This window comes from Eptatretus burgeri, chromosome 2 (genome assembly GCF_056783735.1).
Source record: "Eptatretus burgeri isolate ZD-2024b chromosome 2, Ebu_testis_v1, whole genome shotgun sequence".
In the NCBI taxonomy this organism is placed as follows: domain Eukaryota; kingdom Metazoa; phylum Chordata; class Myxini; order Myxiniformes; family Myxinidae; genus Eptatretus; species Eptatretus burgeri.
The window spans coordinates 141,661,723-141,685,113 of NC_140962.1; the positions used below are offsets into that span (position 1 = coordinate 141,661,723).

At 43.1% G+C, this 23,391-nt stretch overlaps 1 protein-coding gene and 1 long non-coding RNA gene across 11 annotated transcripts in view; one reads left to right on the forward strand and one right to left on the reverse strand.

The window, feature by feature from the left end:
* LOC147033359 (uncharacterized) overlaps nt 1-17,289 on the forward strand; it is a 158,568-nt gene extending 141,279 nt beyond the window's left edge. For 9 of the 10 annotated variants that reach the window (XM_085853998.1, XM_085854016.1, XM_085854008.1 and 6 more), the window contains one exon: nt 6,857-16,366. In XM_085853998.1, coding sequence (XP_085710124.1) covers nt 6,857-8,064 — 1,208 coding nt within the window. In that variant the 3' untranslated portion in view covers nt 8,065-16,366. The other variant, XM_085854042.1, reaches the window with a different exon arrangement.
* Nucleotides 1,278-23,391, reverse strand: part of LOC147033361 (uncharacterized) — an 85,550-nt gene continuing 63,436 nt past the window's right edge. The window contains exons 2-3 of the long non-coding RNA XR_015051242.1: nt 12,214-12,292; nt 1,278-1,605 (exon numbers count right to left, since the gene is read on the reverse strand). This is a non-coding gene — a long non-coding RNA (uncharacterized LOC147033361). The remainder of the gene's footprint in view (nt 1,606-12,213; nt 12,293-23,391) is intronic.

Below are 23,391 nucleotides of genomic sequence, written 5' to 3' on the forward strand. Positions count from 1 at the left end.
CCATCATCAACAAGGAGATGGTGATTATCCTGGCATCTGCCTGGGGGATGGCCAGACGGAGGCCCCTGGAGTACTGGCGGAAAGTGGACGCAGCGACGTGCTGTTCTGGCACATGTTCCCATACCTGACCTGACCTGATGAAATCAGCGTAAAAACAAACTTGAAGGGGGCGCCACGGGCAAGGTGTTCGAGATAGAGCAAAATGGTTTCGAGACTTTCGGTGGGGAATGACCTCAAGATTATGCATAAAAAATATTGTCATCCTCGCTCTCAAAGTTTGGGCGGTCGTATGATTTTTCTGTCAAAATTCGCAATTTTCTAAGTTTTTGACCTTGGGATGAAAATGAAAAAGAAAAATCGGACAATGACAAATTTTAGATAATTCATTTTGCTATTCAAATGCTGAAGAACCCATTCCATTCAGTCAATCCCCTTGGAGAAGATAGATTTTTTTAATTCGACTACCCCTTAAAAATGGCTATTTTGGGGACGTGGCTCCACTCACAATGGGCGTAGCACACCCTCATCCAGGAAAACACAACTAGACATTGGTATCGAACACATAACCAAGTTTCAAGACCGGATCAAAGTCCACGAAGTTATGCTCTGGATAGACAGACACACAGACATAACGAATATAGTGGTCACTCTGGCTTGCGCTCGTGAACCAATAAACCACAATAAAAGTTTTGAATTGGTGAATATGTGAAATTATTTTTCATCATATTGTTCCCTTGTAACAAAGAGGGTTCAGAATGGCACCAAGGAAGCAATTTTCAACAGAACAGTGTGTGAAGAAGAGCAGACTATGAAGAAAGTAGCAAAAAAGCTGAAGATCTCCGACAATGGTGTGAGATACACTTTGCAACGCCTGAAAGAAACAGGCTCAGTTCAAAACAAGAAAAGGCCAGGAAGAACCAGAAGAACCTCCCCAAGGCAAGACGAGCACTTGAAGTTGCTCAGCTTGAGCGACAGAAGGAAATCAAGTCAGCAACTGACAAATGAAATGAGAACAGGCCTGAACATGAACATCTCATCTCACACTTTGCACAGAAGGCTGATTGCAGCAGGTCTCCATGGCAGAGTTGCAGGAAAGAAACTACTACTGAGACCACAGAATAAGGTGAAAAGACTGAAATTTGCAAGGCAATACCAAGATTGGATGAGTGAACAATGGAATCAGGTACTCTGGTCTGATGAATCGAAGTTTGAACTTTTTGAAATGAAGACATGTCAGTTTGTATTCGGAAGACTTGGAGAATGTTATGACACGCAATGTTTGCAGCCTCCTGCTAAACACGGGGGAGGCTCTGTGACTCTCTGGGGTTGTATCTCGGCTTTTGGTGTGGGAAACCTTATTCAAATCCATGGGAAGCTCACAAAAGATAATTAAGTACAAGCAGATACTGCAGCACCATACAGTTCCGAGTGGACATCATTTAATCGGAAGAGGATTAATTTTCCAACAAGACAAAGATCCAGAACACACCTCCAATGTCGTAAAACAGTATTTTGGAGAACAAGGTTGAAGCAGGTGTGTTCCAAGTGTTAGAAGGGCCACCCCAGAATCCAGACGTGAGTCCCATAGAGGCCATATGGGATTACCTGGAAACAGAAAAACAAGAGGAACCCAACTAACCTTGCAGAATTGTGGCATGTATTCCAGGATATATGACTAAAGCACCTGCAAGAGTGCTTTCGTCATATACAGGAAGTAAGGGTAAAAAACATGATGGCATTCAAGAGGGCAAAGGACAAACACACAAAGTATTGACTGATACGATAGAATGACACGTTATTTACTTAAGCAGTTTGTTTAATGCACATTTATAAAGTTTGTTAATATACAACTATTAATAGGCGTCCATAACCATCCTTGACCATGTTGTGTAATGTCGGCCGAGGCCCTCGCTTTTTTCTTTCTTCCACCCTCACTTTAACAAAGTCGCCAGAGGCATTGTTTTTGGGTTGTCCGTCTGTCCGTCCATCCATCCATACGTCCGTGATAGGTTTTCGTTCCCATGATAACTTAAGAACGACTGAAGGAATCCAAGTCAAACTTAGTACAAGTATGTATAATGATGTAAAGATGAACTGATTAGATTATGGGGTCAAGAGGTCAAAGGTCAGAGGTCCCATTTGGTAAAAATTTTGTTCCTATGCTAACTTGTGCACCACTGATGGGATTTTGACCAAACTTGGTACAAGTATATATTATGATGCAAAGATGAACTGATTCGATTTTGGCATCAAAGGTCAGAGGTCATGTCAGGTAAAAAATGTGATACTTGAAAATAGCTGAAGAGATTTAAATATATTTGGTGTAAGTATGTATAATAATGTAAAGATGAACTGTTTATATTTTTGGATCAAGAGGTCAACAGTCAGAGCTTATGTTTGGTAAATTCCTGTTACCGGGATAACTTGCGAACCAGTGATGGGATTTTGACCAAACTTGATATAAGTATATTGTTGTGTCCACGCCAGTTAAGACTGACCTGGACGGATAGCCGAACAGTTCTCCCTTGGAGGCGAACACGTGATCCTTGGAGATTATAGCGTGCGTGGGATGGGGGCGGCAAGCATGTACCAAAGGAGTTCACCAGGACGGAGGACAAGGGTTTATACTCGAACCACAATGAATAGACAGACACAAGCAATCTTAATCAATAGGGGTTTAATGAACATAAATCAAGTATTTAGAAGAGGAATGAATCAGAGTAATAATGAGAATAAATCAAAGCATGAGGTAATGAAATGAGTGGTAATTTTCAGACTAAAGTCGAGGCGCCTCTACACACAGTTATAAAAACAGACAAGGGGGAAAGATAAAACAAAAGAAAAATCCCTCCTTTATTCTGGCACTTAGCTTCGTCCAGAGATGATCCTTTTTGGACCTGGCGTCGTCGAAACCGCGTCGTCACTGTGTGGGAAACCACACCCGAAAATGGTGCCAAGCCGTTATCTGGGTGAGAAACGTGTGAGATCTTTGTGTGGCGGTATTCAACACCAAGGCTCAGAAACCGCCGTGCAGCTTCTTTTCATGAGCGAATATGCCGACCGTTCCTCTCTTGCACCAGGTGCGTTCACCACGATCGCCCACCTTTCTCCTCGACCATACAATGAGACGATTTCTGAGGCCCCGTGATAAGGCGATGAGGCACGCTCTTCTTCCCTCCTCTTCAGAAACGTACATGCTTCACGACTCAGCCAAACAGTCAAGCGTTTTGCTCCAGCGAACAAACAAATTCACCTCAGCACGAACACGAGAATCGTGTAGTCGTCTTCACCGTGTCGAGGGGAAGTCAGTGAGCTAGATCCTTTTTGCCTCCAATCTCGTACCTCACACAACTCTCCTCCCCCCCCGAACCTTCTGACCTCACGTCCATCCATCATCCACCCCAGGGGCGTGGTTTGCAAGTTGTCATTCCTGGAGGCGGGGTTTTTTGCCTGCTTGGAACTTTCGGCTCGGTTGTTGTTGTTTTAAGGACGTGTTCCTCTTCATCACTGGTCTTGTAAATGCAAAAACATAGGAAAAGGTCACGGGGTAATCACATACTGGAAGATATTATCTTTGAACCCTACCTAATTAACACAGCACCCCCCTCCCCCCCCCCCCCATGCGGTGACACGTAACAACTTAAGCTGACAGTTTCCCTACTTAAATTACATCGAGATGTCTACTACTTGTCCATGGACCATGCTACTCTATACAATCCTACCTTTACTCTGAAGTTCCTCCATCTACCCCACAAATATAACAATATATTATGATGAAAAGATGAACTGATTAGATTTTAGCATCAAAGGTGAGAGGTCATGTCAGGTAATAATGTTATCAAGGTAGGTATTTGAACTAATCTAAGTATCCGAAATCATGTACCATGATACATATGTAGCCGATGGATTAGATATTGAGGTCAAATGGTTTTGAGGTGTTTAGGTCAAAGTTAGTATAAGCAATGACTTTATGTGGACGGAGGCTTATCGGTCAACGTCGTGACGTCAAATTATGTCGTTCAACTTTATTCGCCTTTAAATTCGTTTTCACCACAGCTGCTTGAGCGATTGACATGAAACTTTCAACATAGGAGCACCAACACAGTGGATATTTTTTTAACAGTTACATGACGATAGGATGGAAAATGCAGTTGGTGTTCCAAAAAGTATTTTCTGTAGGCATGGGTTGCAGTGTGTTTAACGTATCAGGAATGAACGGCTTCGACCTTCCTTTGCTGGGCGTCAGCCGAATCATTCATTCAAATGCAGCACAAGGCTGCAGAGTAGCATCATTGCCTGAGGGTGTGATTGTGCCGCTGATGCCCTCTGCTGGTTCGGGCAGAAATTTGGAATTTGGCCATGGTGCCGGGAACAGCTCGCCTACTCTTCGTGAAGACCGTGGGAACCTTAACGTCCACCAACGAATGCTGGCAGACAGGACACCTGTTTAACGTCCATCCAAGGAACGGCACACACACTGATGAATTGCCCTGCCTGTGGAACAATGATGACAGTTTATAGCTGGGTCGATATTCAAACCCAGGCTGGACAGCTAAGAGGCGAGTGTGCCCACCTCTAGGCCATCCTGTCAGCACCTCAGCAAAATAATAAACAAACTTATCACCAACAAAAATTTTTTTTTTTCCCCAAAAGCATGAATGTCATTAGATGACCCAAACTTTTTGCACATAACTGTAATCTTGGATATGCCTGGTGTTGGCTTAATGGTAGGGGTGATGGGCTTGGGATCCGAGGATCCAGAGTTCAAATCCCGCTCAGCCGTTGAATTAATACCAGGTGGGGTTGACTCGGTCTGTCATCCTTACGAGATCAGCAAAATGAGTACCAACTTGCTGGGATGATTGAGCCATTTGAGTACCCTACGTCAGAGTGGTGACCTGTCCAGCATTGTGCCCAATAGCCCAGAAGACTGCTTCGGCAGCACCTACTCTCTGTCCAGTCCCATCCCAATGGAAGGATGGATGTAATCTTGGAACTCACAATGTTTCCAGCAAAATCGGGTTTTCTCACCAATCCATCTCCACGCTTACTTCCTCTTTGTGTCTCATGGATAGTGTGGCTAGGAGGCAGCCATTTTAAAAACATCTGATCCAAGTTCTTCTTCCACTTTTTTGGGGGGGGTGGGGGGGGGATCTCCACTTCTTGCCTTACTTTGCCAAACCCAATAATTATACTGTATCCATTTTTCACTTGCAAGACTACTTCCTTTCCACATGCAGAGGTCCAGTCAAACCCAGAATCTCACCCTTTGCTTTCTACTTACCCAGTCATTCCAGAGCTTCTGAGGACTGAGGGCTATCTTTCAGAATGTATGTCTTGATGGTAATTTTTGCAAACTTGATATGCTTATAACTGTGGCTGGTGATGGAATGCTCTGAGTCTGTTTTTTTATCTGACATTCTCAGCAGTGATAACCCTGCTGTGATGGATACAGTATAATGCTCCTATCACCCACCCTACCACCAACACCGGGGACATGAGGTTGAGGTGCGCAGATGTTGATAATGTACAGTACTGTATTTGGTTTATTTGCGCAGTGTCGGCATGTCACCCCTGCCTTTCCCCTTCTCAAAGCTGTTCCCGGACCGCAAACACTTCACTCCGCCTTTCGACTCGCTGTCGTAAACTTGCACTATTTTTCACTTATTAATTGCTCCTAATAATGGTTTGTAAGTGCAAGACAAGTGGGGAAGGTGAATCTGCTGGAAAGAGGCTGGGGGAAGTGATGAGTTTGAACAAAAAAGTGAATGTGCTCGACAGGCTGGCTTCAGGTACGAGTGCATTCGCAGTGGGCATGAACCAACCTTCTCACTTCCCCTCCAATACCGCCACCGTCATCATACGTCAATAAAAACACACCATTCTGTGTACTATAATTTAATTTAATTTATTTTGATCATTGTTCTTAAACATTTACCATTAAACCCCAATGTTCAGTCTGACCTGGGAACCAAACCCCCTTTTCCCCCATTAAACCAAGGGCGAGACCATCTTAAGCGCAGGACCGTGAGCTTTTGTTATCTTGGAGAAGAGCTCTGAGAATGCAGTTGCGAGGAGGAAGGCCAATTACATGGAGCCCCCCCCCCCCATGTGAGCTGCTTATTTCTCGGCAGGCAAAACAATCAAAAGTGTTCAGGGCTTCTTTTGTCGCTTCTTTTTTTGATAACCTTAAAGTTTGAAAAAGAAAATTATTATTACAAAATACACATGACTGAATACATTCTCCTCCCCTCCTTTCTACCCCCCTCCCTCCTCCTCTCTCCCCTCTTTCCTCCACTCTCTTTCCTCCTCCTCTGTCCACTTGCTCTCTCCCCTCTGCTCTCCTCTTAAATCACCTCTCCACTCACACTTCATTCCTCTCTCACATTCCCTCCATTTGGAAATAGAGATAGGTCTTTTTGACTCATATCAAATTGAGCTCACCCATAATGTTCATCTGTTGGAATTAGGTAACCGATAATGATAATGGTATGTAATGATGGCACATCCGGCACAAGAAACCCCGTTTTATTAATCGCTTATGTGTCTTTATTTATTTCCCATTGAGCTTTTGTTGCGTTTGTCCAGGCCTTCATTTTTTATTTTTTTATTACCAATTAAGCTTTTATCATCAAATCTTCAGCAAACCTTAATTATAAGAATATGGAGAACACAATGAATAAAATGTTTTTTCTCACTGTTATTTTGGTCAACTTTATTTTGAGTACTGCACAAAGCAGATGTGGACGGGCCTTGCATTTTGGGATGCTTTCTCGTCTCTAGACTTTTATTGATTCCTAAATAATTAAGTTCTCCTTTGTGGTTTGATTTTTGGTTGTTTGTTTTTTGTTTGCAGAGATACCAGAGGAGTCCAGAAAGATTCTCTCCACCACGAGCTCTTGCACACACTTCACAGAAACATCGAAGGAGCTGCGCAGGGAAAAGCATCACCAAGGGTCGAGTGATCAAGAGCACGCTTCCATGCAGGCCTCCGATATTTCAATCGACAAAAATCGTTTGAGTATTCTTTCAGACATCTGTGTTGGTGTGCGTTCATACAAGTGCACAGTTTGTGAAAAGGTATTCGCTCGGTCGTCGTCTTGTCTCCGACACATGAATGTCCACAGAAGCGAGTACCCATACAGGTGTTCTGTCTGTGGAAAAGGGTTCATTAAGTCCTCAAAATACAACACTCATTTGAAGATTCATAACAGTGACCGTCCGTACAGGTGCTCAACCTGTGCAATTGATTTTGTTCAACCGGCATACTACCGCCCCCATTTGAGGATTCATAATAGTGAGCTTCCCTACAAATGTTCAACATGTGGCAAACGTTTTGCTTGGTCATCAAGCTATAGCACTCACTTGAGGGTTCATACGGGTGATCGTCCATTCTCGTGTTCATCATGTGGGAAAGCTTTTGCTTGGTCCGCACAATACAACATTCATGTGAGGGATCACAATGGACAGCGCCCTTACAAGTGTACTGTTTGTGAAAAGTTGTTCAGTCACTTGTCGTCCTTCCGGAATCACATGAGAATCCACACTGGAGTTCGTCCTTATGAATGCACAACATGTGGCAAAGGTTTTGCTTGGTCATCAAGCGATAGCACTCACTTGAGGGTTCATACGGGTGATCGTCCATTCTCGTGTTCATCATGTGGGAAAGCTTTTGCTTGGTCCGCACAATACAACAATCATGTGAGGGATCACAATGGACAGCGCCCTTACAAGTGTACTGTTTGTGAGAAGTTGTTCAGTCACTTGTCGTCCTTCCGGAATCATACAAGAATCCACACTGGAGTTCGTCCTTATGAATGCACAACTTGTGGAAAGAGTTTTATTCAGTCTTCCAATTATCGCAGGCACTTGAAAATCCATCAGGATGAACGTGCTTTTCAGTGCTCTGTTTGTAGCAAAAGTTTTCACCAGTTTTCAGGCCTTCAGCGGCACTTAAGAACACACACCAATGAACGTCCATTCAAGTGTACCGTGTGTGTTAAAGCGTTTAATACGTCGTCATCCTGTAAGAGGCATGTAAAAATTCATTCCAAACAACAATAAACAGATTGTTTTTACCGGAGTACGTTTAACCGACAACAAAGTGTAAGCGTTTCCCAATTCAAAACAGAATTGCTTCTGGTGGCCAGCAATGCCATGTTGTGTTTGCCATTCTAATGGATGTCATAGGACTGGTGATCTGGAGGTTGTTGACCGAAAGTTTTATATACAGATGTCAAGGCTCGTGGAGGAGCTAACGGTTATTACCGAATAATTGGTGTGACAAAATACATTCAAGTCAATGGGTACATCAGTAAACAAGAAAAAGAGCAATCAGAGATTGCAGACCCATGCTAGGACTTGTTTTGTGTAGTGTGTTTTACGTGGTGTTTGTGTACTGGTGTGTTACCCAGATTAAAAAAAATTAAATAACGCTGGCTGCTAGACCACGTGTCCAATCAGGTTGAAATTTAATACATACATTCCCTATCGCTACTCGATATCACTATCACGACGCGCTGCTCCGGCGCATGCTCCCATACCTCACCTGACCTGACTACTCGATCATAATTGTGAAGTTTGACATCGATTGATGAAGCGGTTCGAGAGAATTTTTTTTTAAGATTTTCGTGCAATCCAATATAGGCTGCCAAACTGTGTGACATCAATTATTCATGAATACCCTGGTATCCCCAAGGCTTGTGGAAGGTTTTTGTGAAGTTTCCACTCGATCTGTCCAGCTGTTCTGGAGAAGAGGATTTTCATAGGTTTTCGGGTAAATCCAATATGGTTGCCAAACCATGTGACCTATGACATCATATGTGTGAACTTTTTGTTCCTCATCGACAGACAGTCATACATGTAAAGTTTCATCTTTCTGTTCAGCCATTTCAGAGAATAAGATTTTTGAAGGTTAGAAAAAAGAAGCAATATGGCTGCCGAATCACGTGACTGATGACGTCATCAATTTTTTTTTTTCTGTGGACCAATTTATCCCTAGATGACGCTCAAAAATTTTCATGCTGATCGGATGCGGCGTTCTACATATGCAATTATGACATTACAAAGAAGACACTGTTATACTTGAATCCCACTACAAATACACAGATACAGCTTCTTGAAAGGAACAGACTTGATGAAAATCGACAAATATTTACAAAGGACAATAATTCAAAGGGTAATGATAATAATGAAGTCAATAAATCCTACAGGCGAAGCGCTTCTTCACACACACTCAAATACAGACAAAGGGAAAACAAAATAAAGAAAAGCCTTCCTTTGGAGTATTTTTGTAATTGGCTTGGCCCAGAGCTAGTCGTTGTGCAACGTGGAATTGAGGCGTTTCTACCAGCACGTGCAGACGCGCACGAAATGGCGCCTCGTCGCTTCTCTCGTAGCGGGACAAACGCATGCCGGGCAATCCATGAGCGGCATTCCACACCGAGGCTCAGAAATGCAGTGCAGCGGCTTCATGCGCCGATCGTCCTCACCGACCCAACCAAGAGCCAAAGGCCAGCGTCTTGCTTCACCACACGAGCCAAAATCGCCTCAACACAAATACAAGGATCGTGCCATCCTCCTCGTGCGTGCGCTCACCCTCAACTCCCGCTTCTGACTGACTCACGTCGCCGAAAACACCGTTTCCTCCTCTGAACACTCCTCTCACATGCGCGCTCTCTCTCTCCTTCGCTCTCTCTCCCCTCTCAAAATGCACAACCAACCCTTCCACTTCGACGTCACGCCTCACAGTCCTCCGCCTCCGGGGCGTGGCCTGCTCGCACGAAAACCCGGAAAGGCGGGGCTTCTGTCTGCTCGGCTCGCTTCTGACGTCACGCCCATCACCCTTGGAGGCGGGGCTTCTGCCTCTTCAGCACGTTTTCTTGTTTCTCATGCTTTTGGTTATAAAGACATAGGAAAAAGTCACAGGGGAGCAATTACATACTGGGGGAACTTATTTTTACTCCCTAGCTAATTAACATCGCACCACCCCCTGTGTGGTGACACGTAACACTTAAGCTCACAGTTTCCCTACTTAATCACATCGAGATGCCTCCTACACGTCCACGGACCAAACTATTCTATTCAATGCTAAATTCCCTATGAATTCCTCCATCTATCCCCACAACCGTAACAGTATTCACACCCCTCGGCGTGTGTCACATTTTGTTGTATTGCAGCCTGAATTTAAAATGGATTAAATTTAAAATGTTTGTCACCGATCTACACACAATACCACATAATGATAAAGTGAAAACATGTTTTTCGAAAATTTTACAAATCAATTAAAAATGAAAAGCTGAAATATCTTGCGTCAAATATTCAACCGCTTGAGTCAATACTTTATCGAAGCACCTTTGGCAGCGATCACAGCTTTGAGTTTTCTTGGGTATGTCTGTATCAGCTTTGCACATCTGGATTTGGGGATTTTCTCCCATTCTTCCTTGCAGATTTGCTCAAGCTTCTGTCAAGTTGGATGGGGAACGTCGGTGAACAGCAACCTTCAAATATTTTTGCAAATTCTCAATGGGATTCAAGTCTGGGCTTCTTTGGCTAGGCCACTCAAGGACTTTCACATTCTTGTTCTGAGGCCGTTCCAGTGTTGCTTTGGCTGTATGATTGGTGGTGTCATGTGGAATGTAAATCTTCACTTCAGTCAAACGTCTTTTACATTCTGAAGCAAGTTCTCAAGGGATTTACCTGTATTTGGCTCCATTCATTGTTCCCTCTATCCTTCTTCTTCTTGCGTATGGCAGCTTCACTGCCGGGTTGCTATCATTTTGTTGGGGCGTGACTATGCCGCTGATACTGTGCCCCTATACCAGTACACTGGTACTCATTTTGCTGACCTCAGAAGGATGACAGGCTGAGTCATTCCTACCTGGTATTAATTCAGCAGCCAACAGGGCTCAAACTCAGGACCCTAAGATCCCAAGCCAGTCAACCTTACCACTAAATCAACACCAGGCTGTCTCCTCCATCCTTACAAGTTTTCCAGTCACTGCCGCTGAAAAGTATCCCCATAGCATGATCCTGCCACCACCATGCTTCACGGTAGTGGTGATGTTAGATGGGTGATGAGCTGTGCTCGGTTTCTGCCAGACATAGCACTTTGCATTCAGGCCAAAGAGTTCAATTTTCATCTCATCAGACCACACAATATTTTGCCTCATTCTCTCAAAAGTCCTTCACATGCCTTTTTGCAAACTCCAGGCATGCCGTCATGTGTCTTTCTCAGGAGTGGGCTTCCGTCTGGCCATTCTCCCATTAAGCCTAGTTTTGCGAAGTGTTTCAGAGACTGTTGTCCTTCTGGAAGGTTCCCCCATCTCAGCCAAGGAAGTCTGCAGTTCTGTCAGAGTGGTCATTGGGTTCTTGGTCACCTCACTGACCAAAGACGTTCTTGCCCAGTTGTTTAGTTTGGTCAGATGGCAAGCTCTAGGAAGAGTCTGGGTAGTTCCATGTTCTTTCCATTTCCCAATGATGGAGCTCACTGCGCTCTTGGGAACTTTCAACACTCTAGAAATTGTTATATAACCTTCCCCAGATCGATGCCTCCTCACATTTCTTTCCCGGTGTTCTATGGACAGTTCCTTGGACTTCATGGTAGAGTTTCTGCTCTGACATGCATTCTCAACTCTGGGACCTCATACAGCAAGGTGTGTTTCTTTCTAAATCATGTCCAATAGATTGAATTGGCCACTGATGGACTCCAATCAAGTTTTAGAGACATCTCAAGGATGATCAAAGGAAATTGGATGCACCTGAGCTCAATTTGTGGTGTCATAACAAACGGGTTGAACACGTATTTGACATGAGACATTTTAGCTTTTGATTTTTCCATTCATTTGAAAAAAGATTCTAAAAACAAGTTTTCATTTTGTCATTATGGGGTATTTTGTGAAGACCAGTGACAAAAAATTTAAATTTAATCCTTTTTAAATTCAGGCTGTAACAACAAAATGTGACAAAAGTCAAGTGGTGTGAATACTTTCTGAAGGCACTGTACCACGAAGAATTACTGCTAAACGGATGTGTTTTTAAAGTATCAAGAGGGCGATTTGTGTTCTCCAGTGTTCAAGTATATAATTCAACTTAAATAAAATGAAGATTGTTGAGGTCCTTAAAATATTTTTTTTTATAATTCCGGGTTTTACGGCCATTGATGCAGCATCGATTACACCACCCTCTCGAACACGTTACATACGTTATTCGTACCTGTTGTATGTGTCCATTATGACATCCTTAAAAACAGCAAGTTTCCTTGTTGGAATGATTTTCAATTTCGTTTCATGACCTGGCAGGTAGACAGAGTAAAGACCAGAGAGTTGGTGTCAAAAGCCACCCAATGCTCGGCTGTTTATACATTTATCGTTTTTAAAAGACTAGTCTAATAATATTTTTTATAAAGTATTGCAGTGAAGTCTGATCCAAATAATTTTAAAGCAATATATGTATTTGTATATTGTAATCAGTAAAAAAAATAGTGTGGTAGATAAAAACATTAAAAAGGAAATAACTTGCACCAAAAACTTTAACATTTTCACACTCACGCTCACGCTCACGCCGGGGGTATCGCAATAGCTCTCTGTTCTTCGAACAGGCGAGCTAAAAATGAACTTGCTCTCTCTGTGCATGTGCGATCAGACCAAATTTGGGAACAAAGTAATGTAAAATGGCAGGTTAGTTTTCCGATTCATGTTCCAATTCATATTCAAAATATAACATTCAATTTAAATACGTTGTTCCTCGGTCATAAACTGTCCTTTACAGATGTAGACAGACGGAAGGTTGAACGGACGGACATGAACCAATTGCTTTACCCCCACTTTTTGCTTCGTGTGTGTAGGGTAACAATTCCCACAACCTCTCTTCCTTTAGACCTCTAACTAATTGTGTCCCACGGGGCTCTCTACCCTCACTCTTCATTCTAGTCCTCCATGATCTCCTGACCTCTCGAGCCAACTCACTGCAGTACTTCCATCATATCCAGATGATCTAACCATTGCCTCACACCATTCCAATTTTGTTCAGGCTACCAACACCCTCTAGCAATATCTCTACAATCTTGAAAATTGGTTCATACTGAATCACTTGACTGCATCTCCATCCAAATCTTATGTAACCCTTCTCACCACAGACAGAGATGAATCCGATGCACATCAAACCATTACCCTTTTCAATCAACAACTCTTTCTCAACAGGCATCCAACATTACTTGGATACCCATATGACTTTTCCACAACACACAGATGAACTCACTGCCAAGGCTAACCGCAAAATCAACATACTAAAAGCACTCACTAGCACAACCTTTGGACAACACAAAGAATCACTTCTGACAACCTTGAAACATTTCATCTGGATTTACATTAACTATACCAGCCCGTGTATAACTGCCTCTTCCATCTGATCTCAAATCATTCTCGGATCGCACAACAAAATCTACAAACACAACCCACTTACATGCAGGAACAAACATACTCCCAATTGCAATCCACATAAATATGAAAGGTACACAATTCATCACCTTTTCAGCTCAACATAGCTCTCACCCATCTCACTCTCTGACCACCCATCCTCCACTCCAACGACATATGAAACGTACAAACAATACCCTTAACTAACTGCCCCACCCTACCCCCACACCAAAATTCACTCTTCTGGAGCAACACTTATTCGTTAAAAGGAGTAAGTCACGAGTTAATTTGGTCAGACTCCAGTGTGAGCACCACTCCTCCATTTTGCTTTGTCAACATAGCCTCCAACCCACACCAAACTCAACATATCCCCCTTTGTCTTTCTACCCCACAACCCACCACACAAATTATGACTAGCTGCCCCTCTGTGGTCCACCAAGGATAGACATCTCTTCAACATATGTATCTTAGGCACTATATACAGGGTGTCTCAATATTCTGGAATCAAAGGTTAATTTTTTTGGGGGGGAGGTGGGGGGGTCAGGATAGAACCTATGAAAATGGATTACACAATGCAAAACAAAGCTGAACTGGTCGTCTTACATGCTAGAGGTTTAAGCCAGGTAGAAACTTTTGAATAATTTAATCGCCAACATCCAATGAAGCCAAGCAAGGAACAGTGCCAAAGTTAATGTAACAATTTCGTGAAACTGGAAGTGTGGCAAATAAACGAAGAAGTTGTCGTCCGCACTCAAGTACGGATCCTGATCTCGCGGTATTTGTTTTAGCAAACGTTGCTGTGAGCTCGCATAGATCAACGTGAAAAATTGGTCAAGAATCAGGAATAAGTCACATGTCTGTTGCACGCATTCTAAAAAGAAACAAATACCACCCTTAAAGAGTCCAATGCATGCAAGAGCTTCACAGGGATGATTGCCACTGCTGGCTACTTGAGTTCAGCTGTTCTTTTCACTGGACGAAGTACCACCAAAGCTACAACAACACCACCATCAGACCGATAAATAATTGGTCCCTGTTATACTTCATCTCTGTTACTTCGGTTAAAATTAAAGTTCACAAAGCACGATCGTTTTCACACTGCCCCCTCCACCTGATCTAAAATCATTCTCCGGTCACGCGCGTCTCTCAGCCAGACTGACTGTGCACGCAACATTTAAAGTTGGGATCGGGCACTCGTTCAGCACAACAAGGAAATAAAAGAAATGGAGAAGAGGTGGCATTGATGGAAGAGATTAAAGGACATTTTGTGCAATTCACCTTTTTGTTAAATCCATAAATGGCGTGCAAGTTGGATGTTTTTGGAACATCGAATAGCCGCAGCTGATGCTTCCTGTCTTCCCACTTTGAGGCCTTGGAGTCTAAGACCCTCACTCTCCTTACTGTCTGACTCGAGGCTGTCTTACCATCAGCTTCTTTCCCACTGCAGACATTTATATACTTGCAGTTTTTGACTTGCTCTCTTCTTGTCTTGTTCCTCTCACCCTGTTGCTTTCCAAGAAGCACGTATACAAACAGAAGCCCTCAGTGTATTGCCCTTCACAAGTGCATAAGCTGAACCCCCTCTTCCATTCTTTTCTGCTCCTCTTCCCTCACATGTGCATAATCTTCCAGATAATGTTATCTCGTGCTTTTCCTTCCAGGCCTTCAAGTTGTCCACCCCCACCCCGTAACATCTCCCATTTGTACTTCTGTGCTTTGCTACATCCTCGGAGACCCTGTACCCCTATCACCTGCAACCCATTCAGTCCACTTAAATTGATCCTTTTCTACCTAGTATTCCACTCTAATGCTGTCTCGACACCTCTGTACAAAAAAATTGTGTTTGATTTTAAAGTTTCTGCAATCACAATTAAAAAAATTTATTCAGGAATGCTGAGAACAGTGAAAATTGCATCAGCATCTTTGAAGCTCATGGATGTTAAAGAAGGTACGAGATACTTCCTGTTTTCTCTCTTGAACCAAAACTATTTTTGAAATGGCCTTTTTTATGAAAACTGCATGAGGGAATACCTTTGTCAATACCCAAGCACCAAACATGAAATGTATGTGAATGGAAACCTGCTTTTAATATTCATAATATTCAATCCAGGAGAATCAAATGTCCGCCATGTTGGTGCAATGGCAAGGCTAAGGAAGTCTCAAATTCACAATTGCCATGCTTCTCCGTTTGGTGTAAAACAACCAAGACAACCGTTAAAGTGATCATCAAATATATAACTATTGGAGCTGATAAGCATCATGGCCCTTATGAAGGTGATAGGCCTCAGGCTTCAGGTGTCACCCTATGGACCAATGCAATTACAATCTATCAGAGCTGTACAACCACGAAGTATTATCTATGCACATATTAGCAGTAGCCGAGTTTTTGCTTCATGTACATAACCCATGTTATTTCACATTTTCTGGAGATTGAGGCAGTGGTCTGTTGCCAATACACCACCCAAATAAAGGGATTAGTAATTTGGATAGTAAAAGGGTTTTTTTTTTTTTACATAATTTCGCTTTTAGCCTTAGTTGTCAAGGCTGAGTTGTGTGAAAGTGCAGAAGGGTTGCCCGTCATCATCAATGAATGGCAATTTGCATTGAAGACAATGGAGCGTGCAAGCAAGTCATTGGTTTTCATCTGAAAAGAAAAGAAAAATGTGCTTCGTTTTCTATGTTGTCGTAAGCAATATCGATCATTTTCAATATATATATATATTTTTTTACAACAAAACTAACATTCACCAACACACGAAACAAACACACTTCCTTTCATTTCAAATTGCGTAAGTAGGAAATTGCCTGCAAGCTGCAAATCAAAAATGAGAAATCAGTTATATTCGATATTTCATTAAAGTAATATTTTTTTTCTGTATACTGCAGCAAGACGCACTTTCTTTCCCAAAGATACCACATTCATATTATAGTTTTTTTGTTTGTTTGTTTGTTTGTTTTAAGGGGTGATGATGCAGCGCAAAAGAAAATTTGATATTAGCATGGACTCTTCAGTGGAACAAGCTCATGCAGCAAGACGCCGAGCTTGGCGTGCCGCACAGCAACGAAAACGACGTCAAATGCAGCGAGAAACAGATAACGAAGCTTCTCACCGCGAAAGGAATGCCACGGCAAAAAGGCAAAGACGTTCTCAACTCACACCTGAGCAACGTAAAGAGCAGAGAGCACATCATGCTCAAACCGAACGCCTGCGCCTTGTTGCTCTCAGCGAAGAACAACGCCTTGCATCGCAGCAACGACATGCCGAAGCCGAACGCCTGTGCCGGGCTGCTCTCAGCGATGAAGAACACGTTGCATCGCAGCAACGACATGCTGAAGCCGAACGCCTGTGCCGGGCTGCTCTCAGCGATGAAGAACACGTTGCATTGCAGCAGCGACGTGCCAGAACGCAACGCCTGCGCCGAGCTGCTCACAAGGAAGAAGAACGCGTTGAAATGCAGCAGCGATGTGCTGCAACAGAACGATGTGCTGAAGCTGAATGGCTGCAAACTAATCTTTTTTTTTTCTTTCCCAAACGTATTTTGCAATAATTTGTTCAAATTGTTCTTCTTGAGTATTCCACACTGCGATTCTCCTATTCTTGCTTTTACTTTTGTACACCGGTCGGTACTTGTCCTTGCTGTTGGACTTTTTCATCAAACTTGCAATTTTCAAAGAACGTTTTTGTAATTACATATTTGCTAAATGATCGTTCACATTTGATAGAGGCTTGGAACTGAATATTGCAGGTCAAACTTTCAACTGTTATGCTTAATTACGATCACTTTTCAAAACAAATAACTCGAATGTGTGCACAATGAAAGAAATTTGGAATGAAAAAAATCATTGCAATGAATACAACGATGGCAAAAATGAAATGAAATGTCACGTAATGATAGTCTGGTTCAACTTGTCCTTTTTGTTTCACTCATGTCAGTAAAACATGTTCGATAATTAACCTCCGCCATCAAAGATGGATGGAGGTTACTGTTTTCATCCCTTTCTGTTTGTTTGTTTGTTTGTGAACAGTATTACGGAAAAACTCCTCGACGGATTTCGACGAAACTTGGTGGGGGGGAGTTAGGTATGGTCCAAGGATCATGCCATTAGATTTTGGACTTGGTCCAAAATCCAATATGGCCGCTATGGCGGCCAATTTGAAAAAATATTAGAATTTTTTTTTTTGCATTTCTACATGTTTTAAGTGATTTCCAACCCCCCCCCCCCCAAAAAAAAAATTTGCAAATTTTTTTTCAACAAAATTTCGTTTTTTTTCGCATTTCTACATGTTTTAAGTGATTTCCAACCCCACCCCCAAAAAAAAATTGTTCGAGAAAAAAAAGTTTTTGCAAATTTTTTTCAACAAAATTTCGATTTTTTTTGCATTTCTACATGTTTTAAGTGATTTCCAACCCCCCCCCCCCCCCCAAAAAAAAAAATTAGCAAATTTTTTTTCAACAAAATTTCGATTTTTTTTTGCATTTCTACATGTTATAAGTGATTTCCAACAAAAAAAAGTGCCAAAATTATAATTGCGGCTGATTTTGGAACTTCAGGTGGATATACCCACGTAAAATCAATTTCTGTCTCAAGGAATCTTGTTATGACGAATGAATTGAGTATGTAAAAGGGAAAGTTGCAAACTATAACTCTGTGAGCACTGTTGACATCAAATTGAATGACTAGGATATAAGGTTCACTTGAGTGACCAAGCAGTATTGGCGGCGGAGGTTTTGCACTCTACCGAGTGCTCCCCCTCTAGTTAAGAAGAAAGTGATTTAAATTTTTGTTTTTTTTTAGAGGAAAGCAATTATTGAGAAATGGGGGAGGGATGTATCAGGTGTTATTTGAAAGAAGATTCATAATTGTGGGAGGGGGGAGGTGAGGGAGTATTTTATGAGTGAAAATGCTTCCAAAACGGACTGAATCGGCTGCAAGGGCCAGAGAGAGCTGGAGGATTTTTTTTTCTCGATGCAAGTGTCTGCGCTCATGGAGGAGCTGAACAACAAAGGCAAGCAGGTTCACAAACTGCCAAGAGCAATGTGGGAATGGATACGCACAAGGAGGAAAGGAGAAATAACAAAAAATATGAGTTGTATTTCCTTCGTTCATTCTTTACCTCTTCCTTTCGCATTGCCTCCCAATTGAACTAACATTCCTCCGAATTGAATTAGTCATGAGCATTGGCAAGTCGTCTCCTCCACCCCACACCCCCCGCCCCCACTCACCTGTCGCATGGGTGAAGGGACGATTTTCTTTTTTCCTTGTTCATACGTCCTGACCTTGGATACCACCAACACATGCAAAATTTAGCCGAGATTGGGCCAGCTCTGTTTTAAAAAAAATATTATTTCCAGATGTACACAACCACACATACTCATCTGGGGCACAGGAGCACTCGCCTTAGAAGAGGGGAGTAGCTTCAAATTAACATTGAAAGGGGGGAATAACATTAGCTTAGAAGTACCCACACATCATATTGTTGCGGGCCAGGGTCGGTGGCGAAAACGACCACAAGGTGGGGAAAGCTTGCGTCGTCTCCCACAAAACTCCCCCGAATTGTAGGCCATCGCTTGGATAACTCCTCAAGCCGGTGGGTCATTTAACTGACCGTGGAACGCCAATATCGACCGCGTGGCGTAGGGTTATTTTGTCTCGATCCAATGTACCTAAGTAACCACGCAGTCTCGGCTACCGGGTATCCACGCCCGAGGAACGCCTGGCCGAAGTGGATTCACTCGACCAGCAGTGGTAAAATTACACCGACCGATGACCACTCTGCCACCTACCTTTCCGGCTCGGATGCAGTCGAGCGGGCCTGTCCAGGACGTCCTGGCTACAATGGACCGATTACCAGGGATAAAACCCGCCGAAACTCAGATCCAAACCATGCTGGACCAATGCAAGAAGGGATGGAAACGGACTGGGAACATTTCTGTGATTATTTATTTGCAGTAAGTGAAGATACAAAGCAAGACTTAACGCGAATATGCAAGCAAGGAATATTTACAATGATCCAAAAACACTTATTCAGTTTTACTTAAAGACAGGCCCACATGCAGACACATACACAAATGAAAATAAACCCAGAGTTCTTTATTGGACCCTTGCAGTCAAGGAGAGAGATGAGCTGGGGGTCAGGGTCCAGCTGGGTACCTGACCGTTGGAGGAAAGGGTGCTCCACGATGCGGCTCCTGACATGTCGTTGGTTTGGTCCCCAGTCACACATGTGGGACTTGTGGTTCGTGGCGGAGCTTGGGTGGTGAATAGCGGGGTCCAAGGAGGGGGGTCAGGGTCGCTCTTTCCTTTCCTTGTAGAGGGCCAGCAGAGACACGTTCGCTGCCTTCACGACCTTCTGCTCAATCCTCCGCTTCAAAAGAACTGCACGCTCAACAACCACCCCATCAAAAACCTCCGAACAACCTTTGTAACAACCCCTTCGTAGCAACCCCCCAAAAAACCACCGCCTCAGAGAGTGCTCGGGAATTTATGGACCTCCCTCAACGGGGCAGGGCTCCCTTGAACAGACGTCACTCCCCACCCTGATTGGGCAGGCTCCCATGGACTCGCCCTTCCTGGGCGGGGTTTCAGCCTCTGCCGGGAAACCCCAGCCACTCTTCCACACTGGTTCGTACTTGTCGAGCAACAGTATTAATGTTGCAAAGGTCGTCGTGAAAGAGTTACAACGTTTGTGAGAGCTGAGAAACCGGAACCGCGAGATCTTACCTTGGCACGTCAGGGTGCTAGAAGGCAGCTGGTTGGTGGTGGATCATGATGGTCCGAGGGGTCATGCAGATGGGATGGTTGTTAGATGGCTTGTTAGATGTAATAACCTAACTAAAAGAAATCGCAACACACGCCTTCGTTTCTCCCACCAGACAAAAGGAAGGGGATCTGACTACACACATACTTAATGACATAACTGACTTTTGGGACATTTGTATGTTGAATGCTTATGGTTTCCAGATCGGTAACAATATTATTTGCATTATATACACACATATTATACACATACTTTAATACTCTTTATCATCTTCAACTGAAACTTGCTACATGGATTTATTATGATAAGTTACAGAACAAGTTCGAGTTTCAGGGAGTTTCGTCCATTTTTCACAGAGTTATGCCCTTTTTGGACTAAGAAAATATCACATCGGTCGGGGACATGTATTGAAAAGCAATTCTCAGTCTTATTTAATATGGTAGGATTTCTCCGTAAAAGGCACCTCTGTTCATCTTCTTCAACACGGTGTTTGGTATTCTTCGTCATATGGGATGCCGATCGCCTCCAGGTTGCGATTCCACACCGATCTTCACGAAACAAGCACCTGGTTGAGCTCGTCAAAAGCTCGAAGCTTATTATTTTTGAGGTCAAAATCAAGGTTGCGTCAAATGGTCAATTTTCATCCGATTGACTTGAAATTTGAACCGAATTTGTATACCTGATTACTGAATTGGTTCACCAGAAATCAGAATGATTGATGTGTCCATTTTGAGGTATCAATGGTTTCCATGACAACAATTTCTCCCCATTGTAATCAAATGGAACCTTTTGTGACGTTTGGATTGCCATATCAATAATTTTTCAATATGTCAAAATGAAACTTACACAGCTTATTTGTACATATGTGTAGTGTATATATATGTATATATATATATATATATATATATATATATATATATATATATATATATATATGTAAAATGTCATCAAAATTAGTCAAAGTTCAAGGTCAAGGCCATCAAAGAAATGTAAAACACCTAATCGGCCGCAGTTAGAAAATCTATCAACCAAATTTGTAAACAGTGGACAGGTTTAAATTGGAATTAGGTAGGTACTGAGATGCATCGGAGATAGGTACAGGGATATTGGCAGGACTTGTAGGTTGTTTGCCTGTGGATGGGTGATTTTATCTGGTGGTGGCAGAGCAAGGCATGATGGGAGAATGGCCTCCTCCTGCGCCAAAGTTCTGTGTTATTCCATTGTTGCAATCATCCTGTCCAACACGGTTGCCCGGTTTGAGTCCTGCAAATTGGATCGCTTCGGAGGTCCCCCCCCCCTCCGAATCACTTGTTTAAATAGCCATGATACCGTGTGGGTTGGAAGTCCAAATAGACCCAGCGTTACGCCGATGAGGTGTCGCATGTAGTATGCAAATGAGACCGAGCAAGCCTGATGTGCCATATGATCAGGGTATGCAGTGTTGACTCACTGCTGCCAATTAATCCTTTCTCTTCATCACCAATGACGACCACCACAATCAGAGTTCACCCGAGACAAAGTCTGTTTTGATGAGAGAATGGCACAGGGAGGAAACAAAAGGAAGCAATAACAATAAAAGGTAAATCACAAACCCACTACCGATGCACGTGCCCATGAAACCAATGATGAAACGGAAGATCCTTAAATTATTTTGCCTTAATGAGTTCTCAGACACACCACGATAGATAGACAAAGCAGGTAATGATGAGATAAGAGAGTTCTGTGGCAAACCCAGCTGGGCTGGTTGAGAAGGGGTGAGACGTGATCCAGAATCGGGCGACTGTGGCAGGCAGATTGGCCCCCTGGTCTCGCGTGCCACGACGCCTGAGAGGAGCATGGCTTCCACAAAGTGTGAGCAGTCGGTTGGAACGGTCTTCTCCGCTGATCTCTCTGGGCATCTTCTCTCCTTCCTGTTGTCATCCCCACCCTTGTACCCTCTGGTCCGTGTGTCACTGATGACTCGCCACGCCGCTCCCCACTCACCATTGGACGCAGACCGATCTCGTGGGGCAGAGTGACCCCCTTTTGTGAACTCCCACCAGGAGCTCCTGTTAAGGCACGGCCCTATTATGGTGTTTGCCACCTAGAACAGCACCACAAGGATGAGTGAATGCCAAAAGAGGACATAAAAGGCAGATTCCAAAAGATAGAAGTGTAAAAATGTGGCAAATGAATTGATAATATTTTCGAAACACACAAAGGGATGGGTGGACATCGTCGAACTCGACATTTCAGCGACGCATATCTGATATCGCAATTAATGATTTTATGCTTAATGCTGGACATTCATTTTTCGGCAATAACTGCTCTATTTTATGCATTATTAACCCCGAGGAGCCATTTCCACATCACCCCCACCTCCCTCCTTCAGACTTTCCCAAATCTGCTCTCAGAAGGAGGAGCAATGTCGGCTCATAGAACACTTTACCCCATGTGACGTGGGAAGGGTCTTTTTGGTCTTTGCTTTGTGTTTTTCGAGCACGATCTGTTTTCGCTTTGTTCACGAACTTTGACTAACAGGCGCAATGGGATCCACACAAATCTGATGGGTAAAGCTGAACTTTCTGCAAACTTTTCTTGGACAAACTGACTGTTTTGGAACAACTTTTGAACGAAAGATGCGCTAAACGAACAGATATTTTGCATGAAGTCAGCTGTATCGTTTCATTACAAAGCGCCGCCATTTTGTCTGAACGTTGATGTTGCTCCGCCATCGGAGCAAGCGGAAAATCTTATGGGTAAAGCTGAACTTTCTGCCAACTTTTCTTGGACAAACTGACCATCTTGGAACAACCTTTGAACGAAAGATGCGCTAAACGAACAGATATTTTGCATGAAGTCAGCTGTATCGTTTCATTACTAAGCGCCGCCATTTTGTCTGAACGTTGCTGTTGCTCCGCCATCGGAGCAAGCGGAAAATCTGATTGGTCGAGACGGGGTTAAATTTTCACCCAAGTACTACTAAACTGAGGGGGTTTTGGAAGTGCAAACAAGATGACTTATGTTCTGTAGTGTTCAAGTAGTATAATTCAACTGAAATAAAATAAGTTTTAAAGGTTGTTAAATAAAAAAATTTTTTAAACCATTCAATTGGAAGTTTACCGCCATTGACGCACCGTCTTTTACACCGCCTCATTTATCACTTCAAATTAGTCATCCGCGTGCCTGTTTGTGTCCTTCATGAATCTTATAACGTCCCTAAAAAAAAAACAGCTA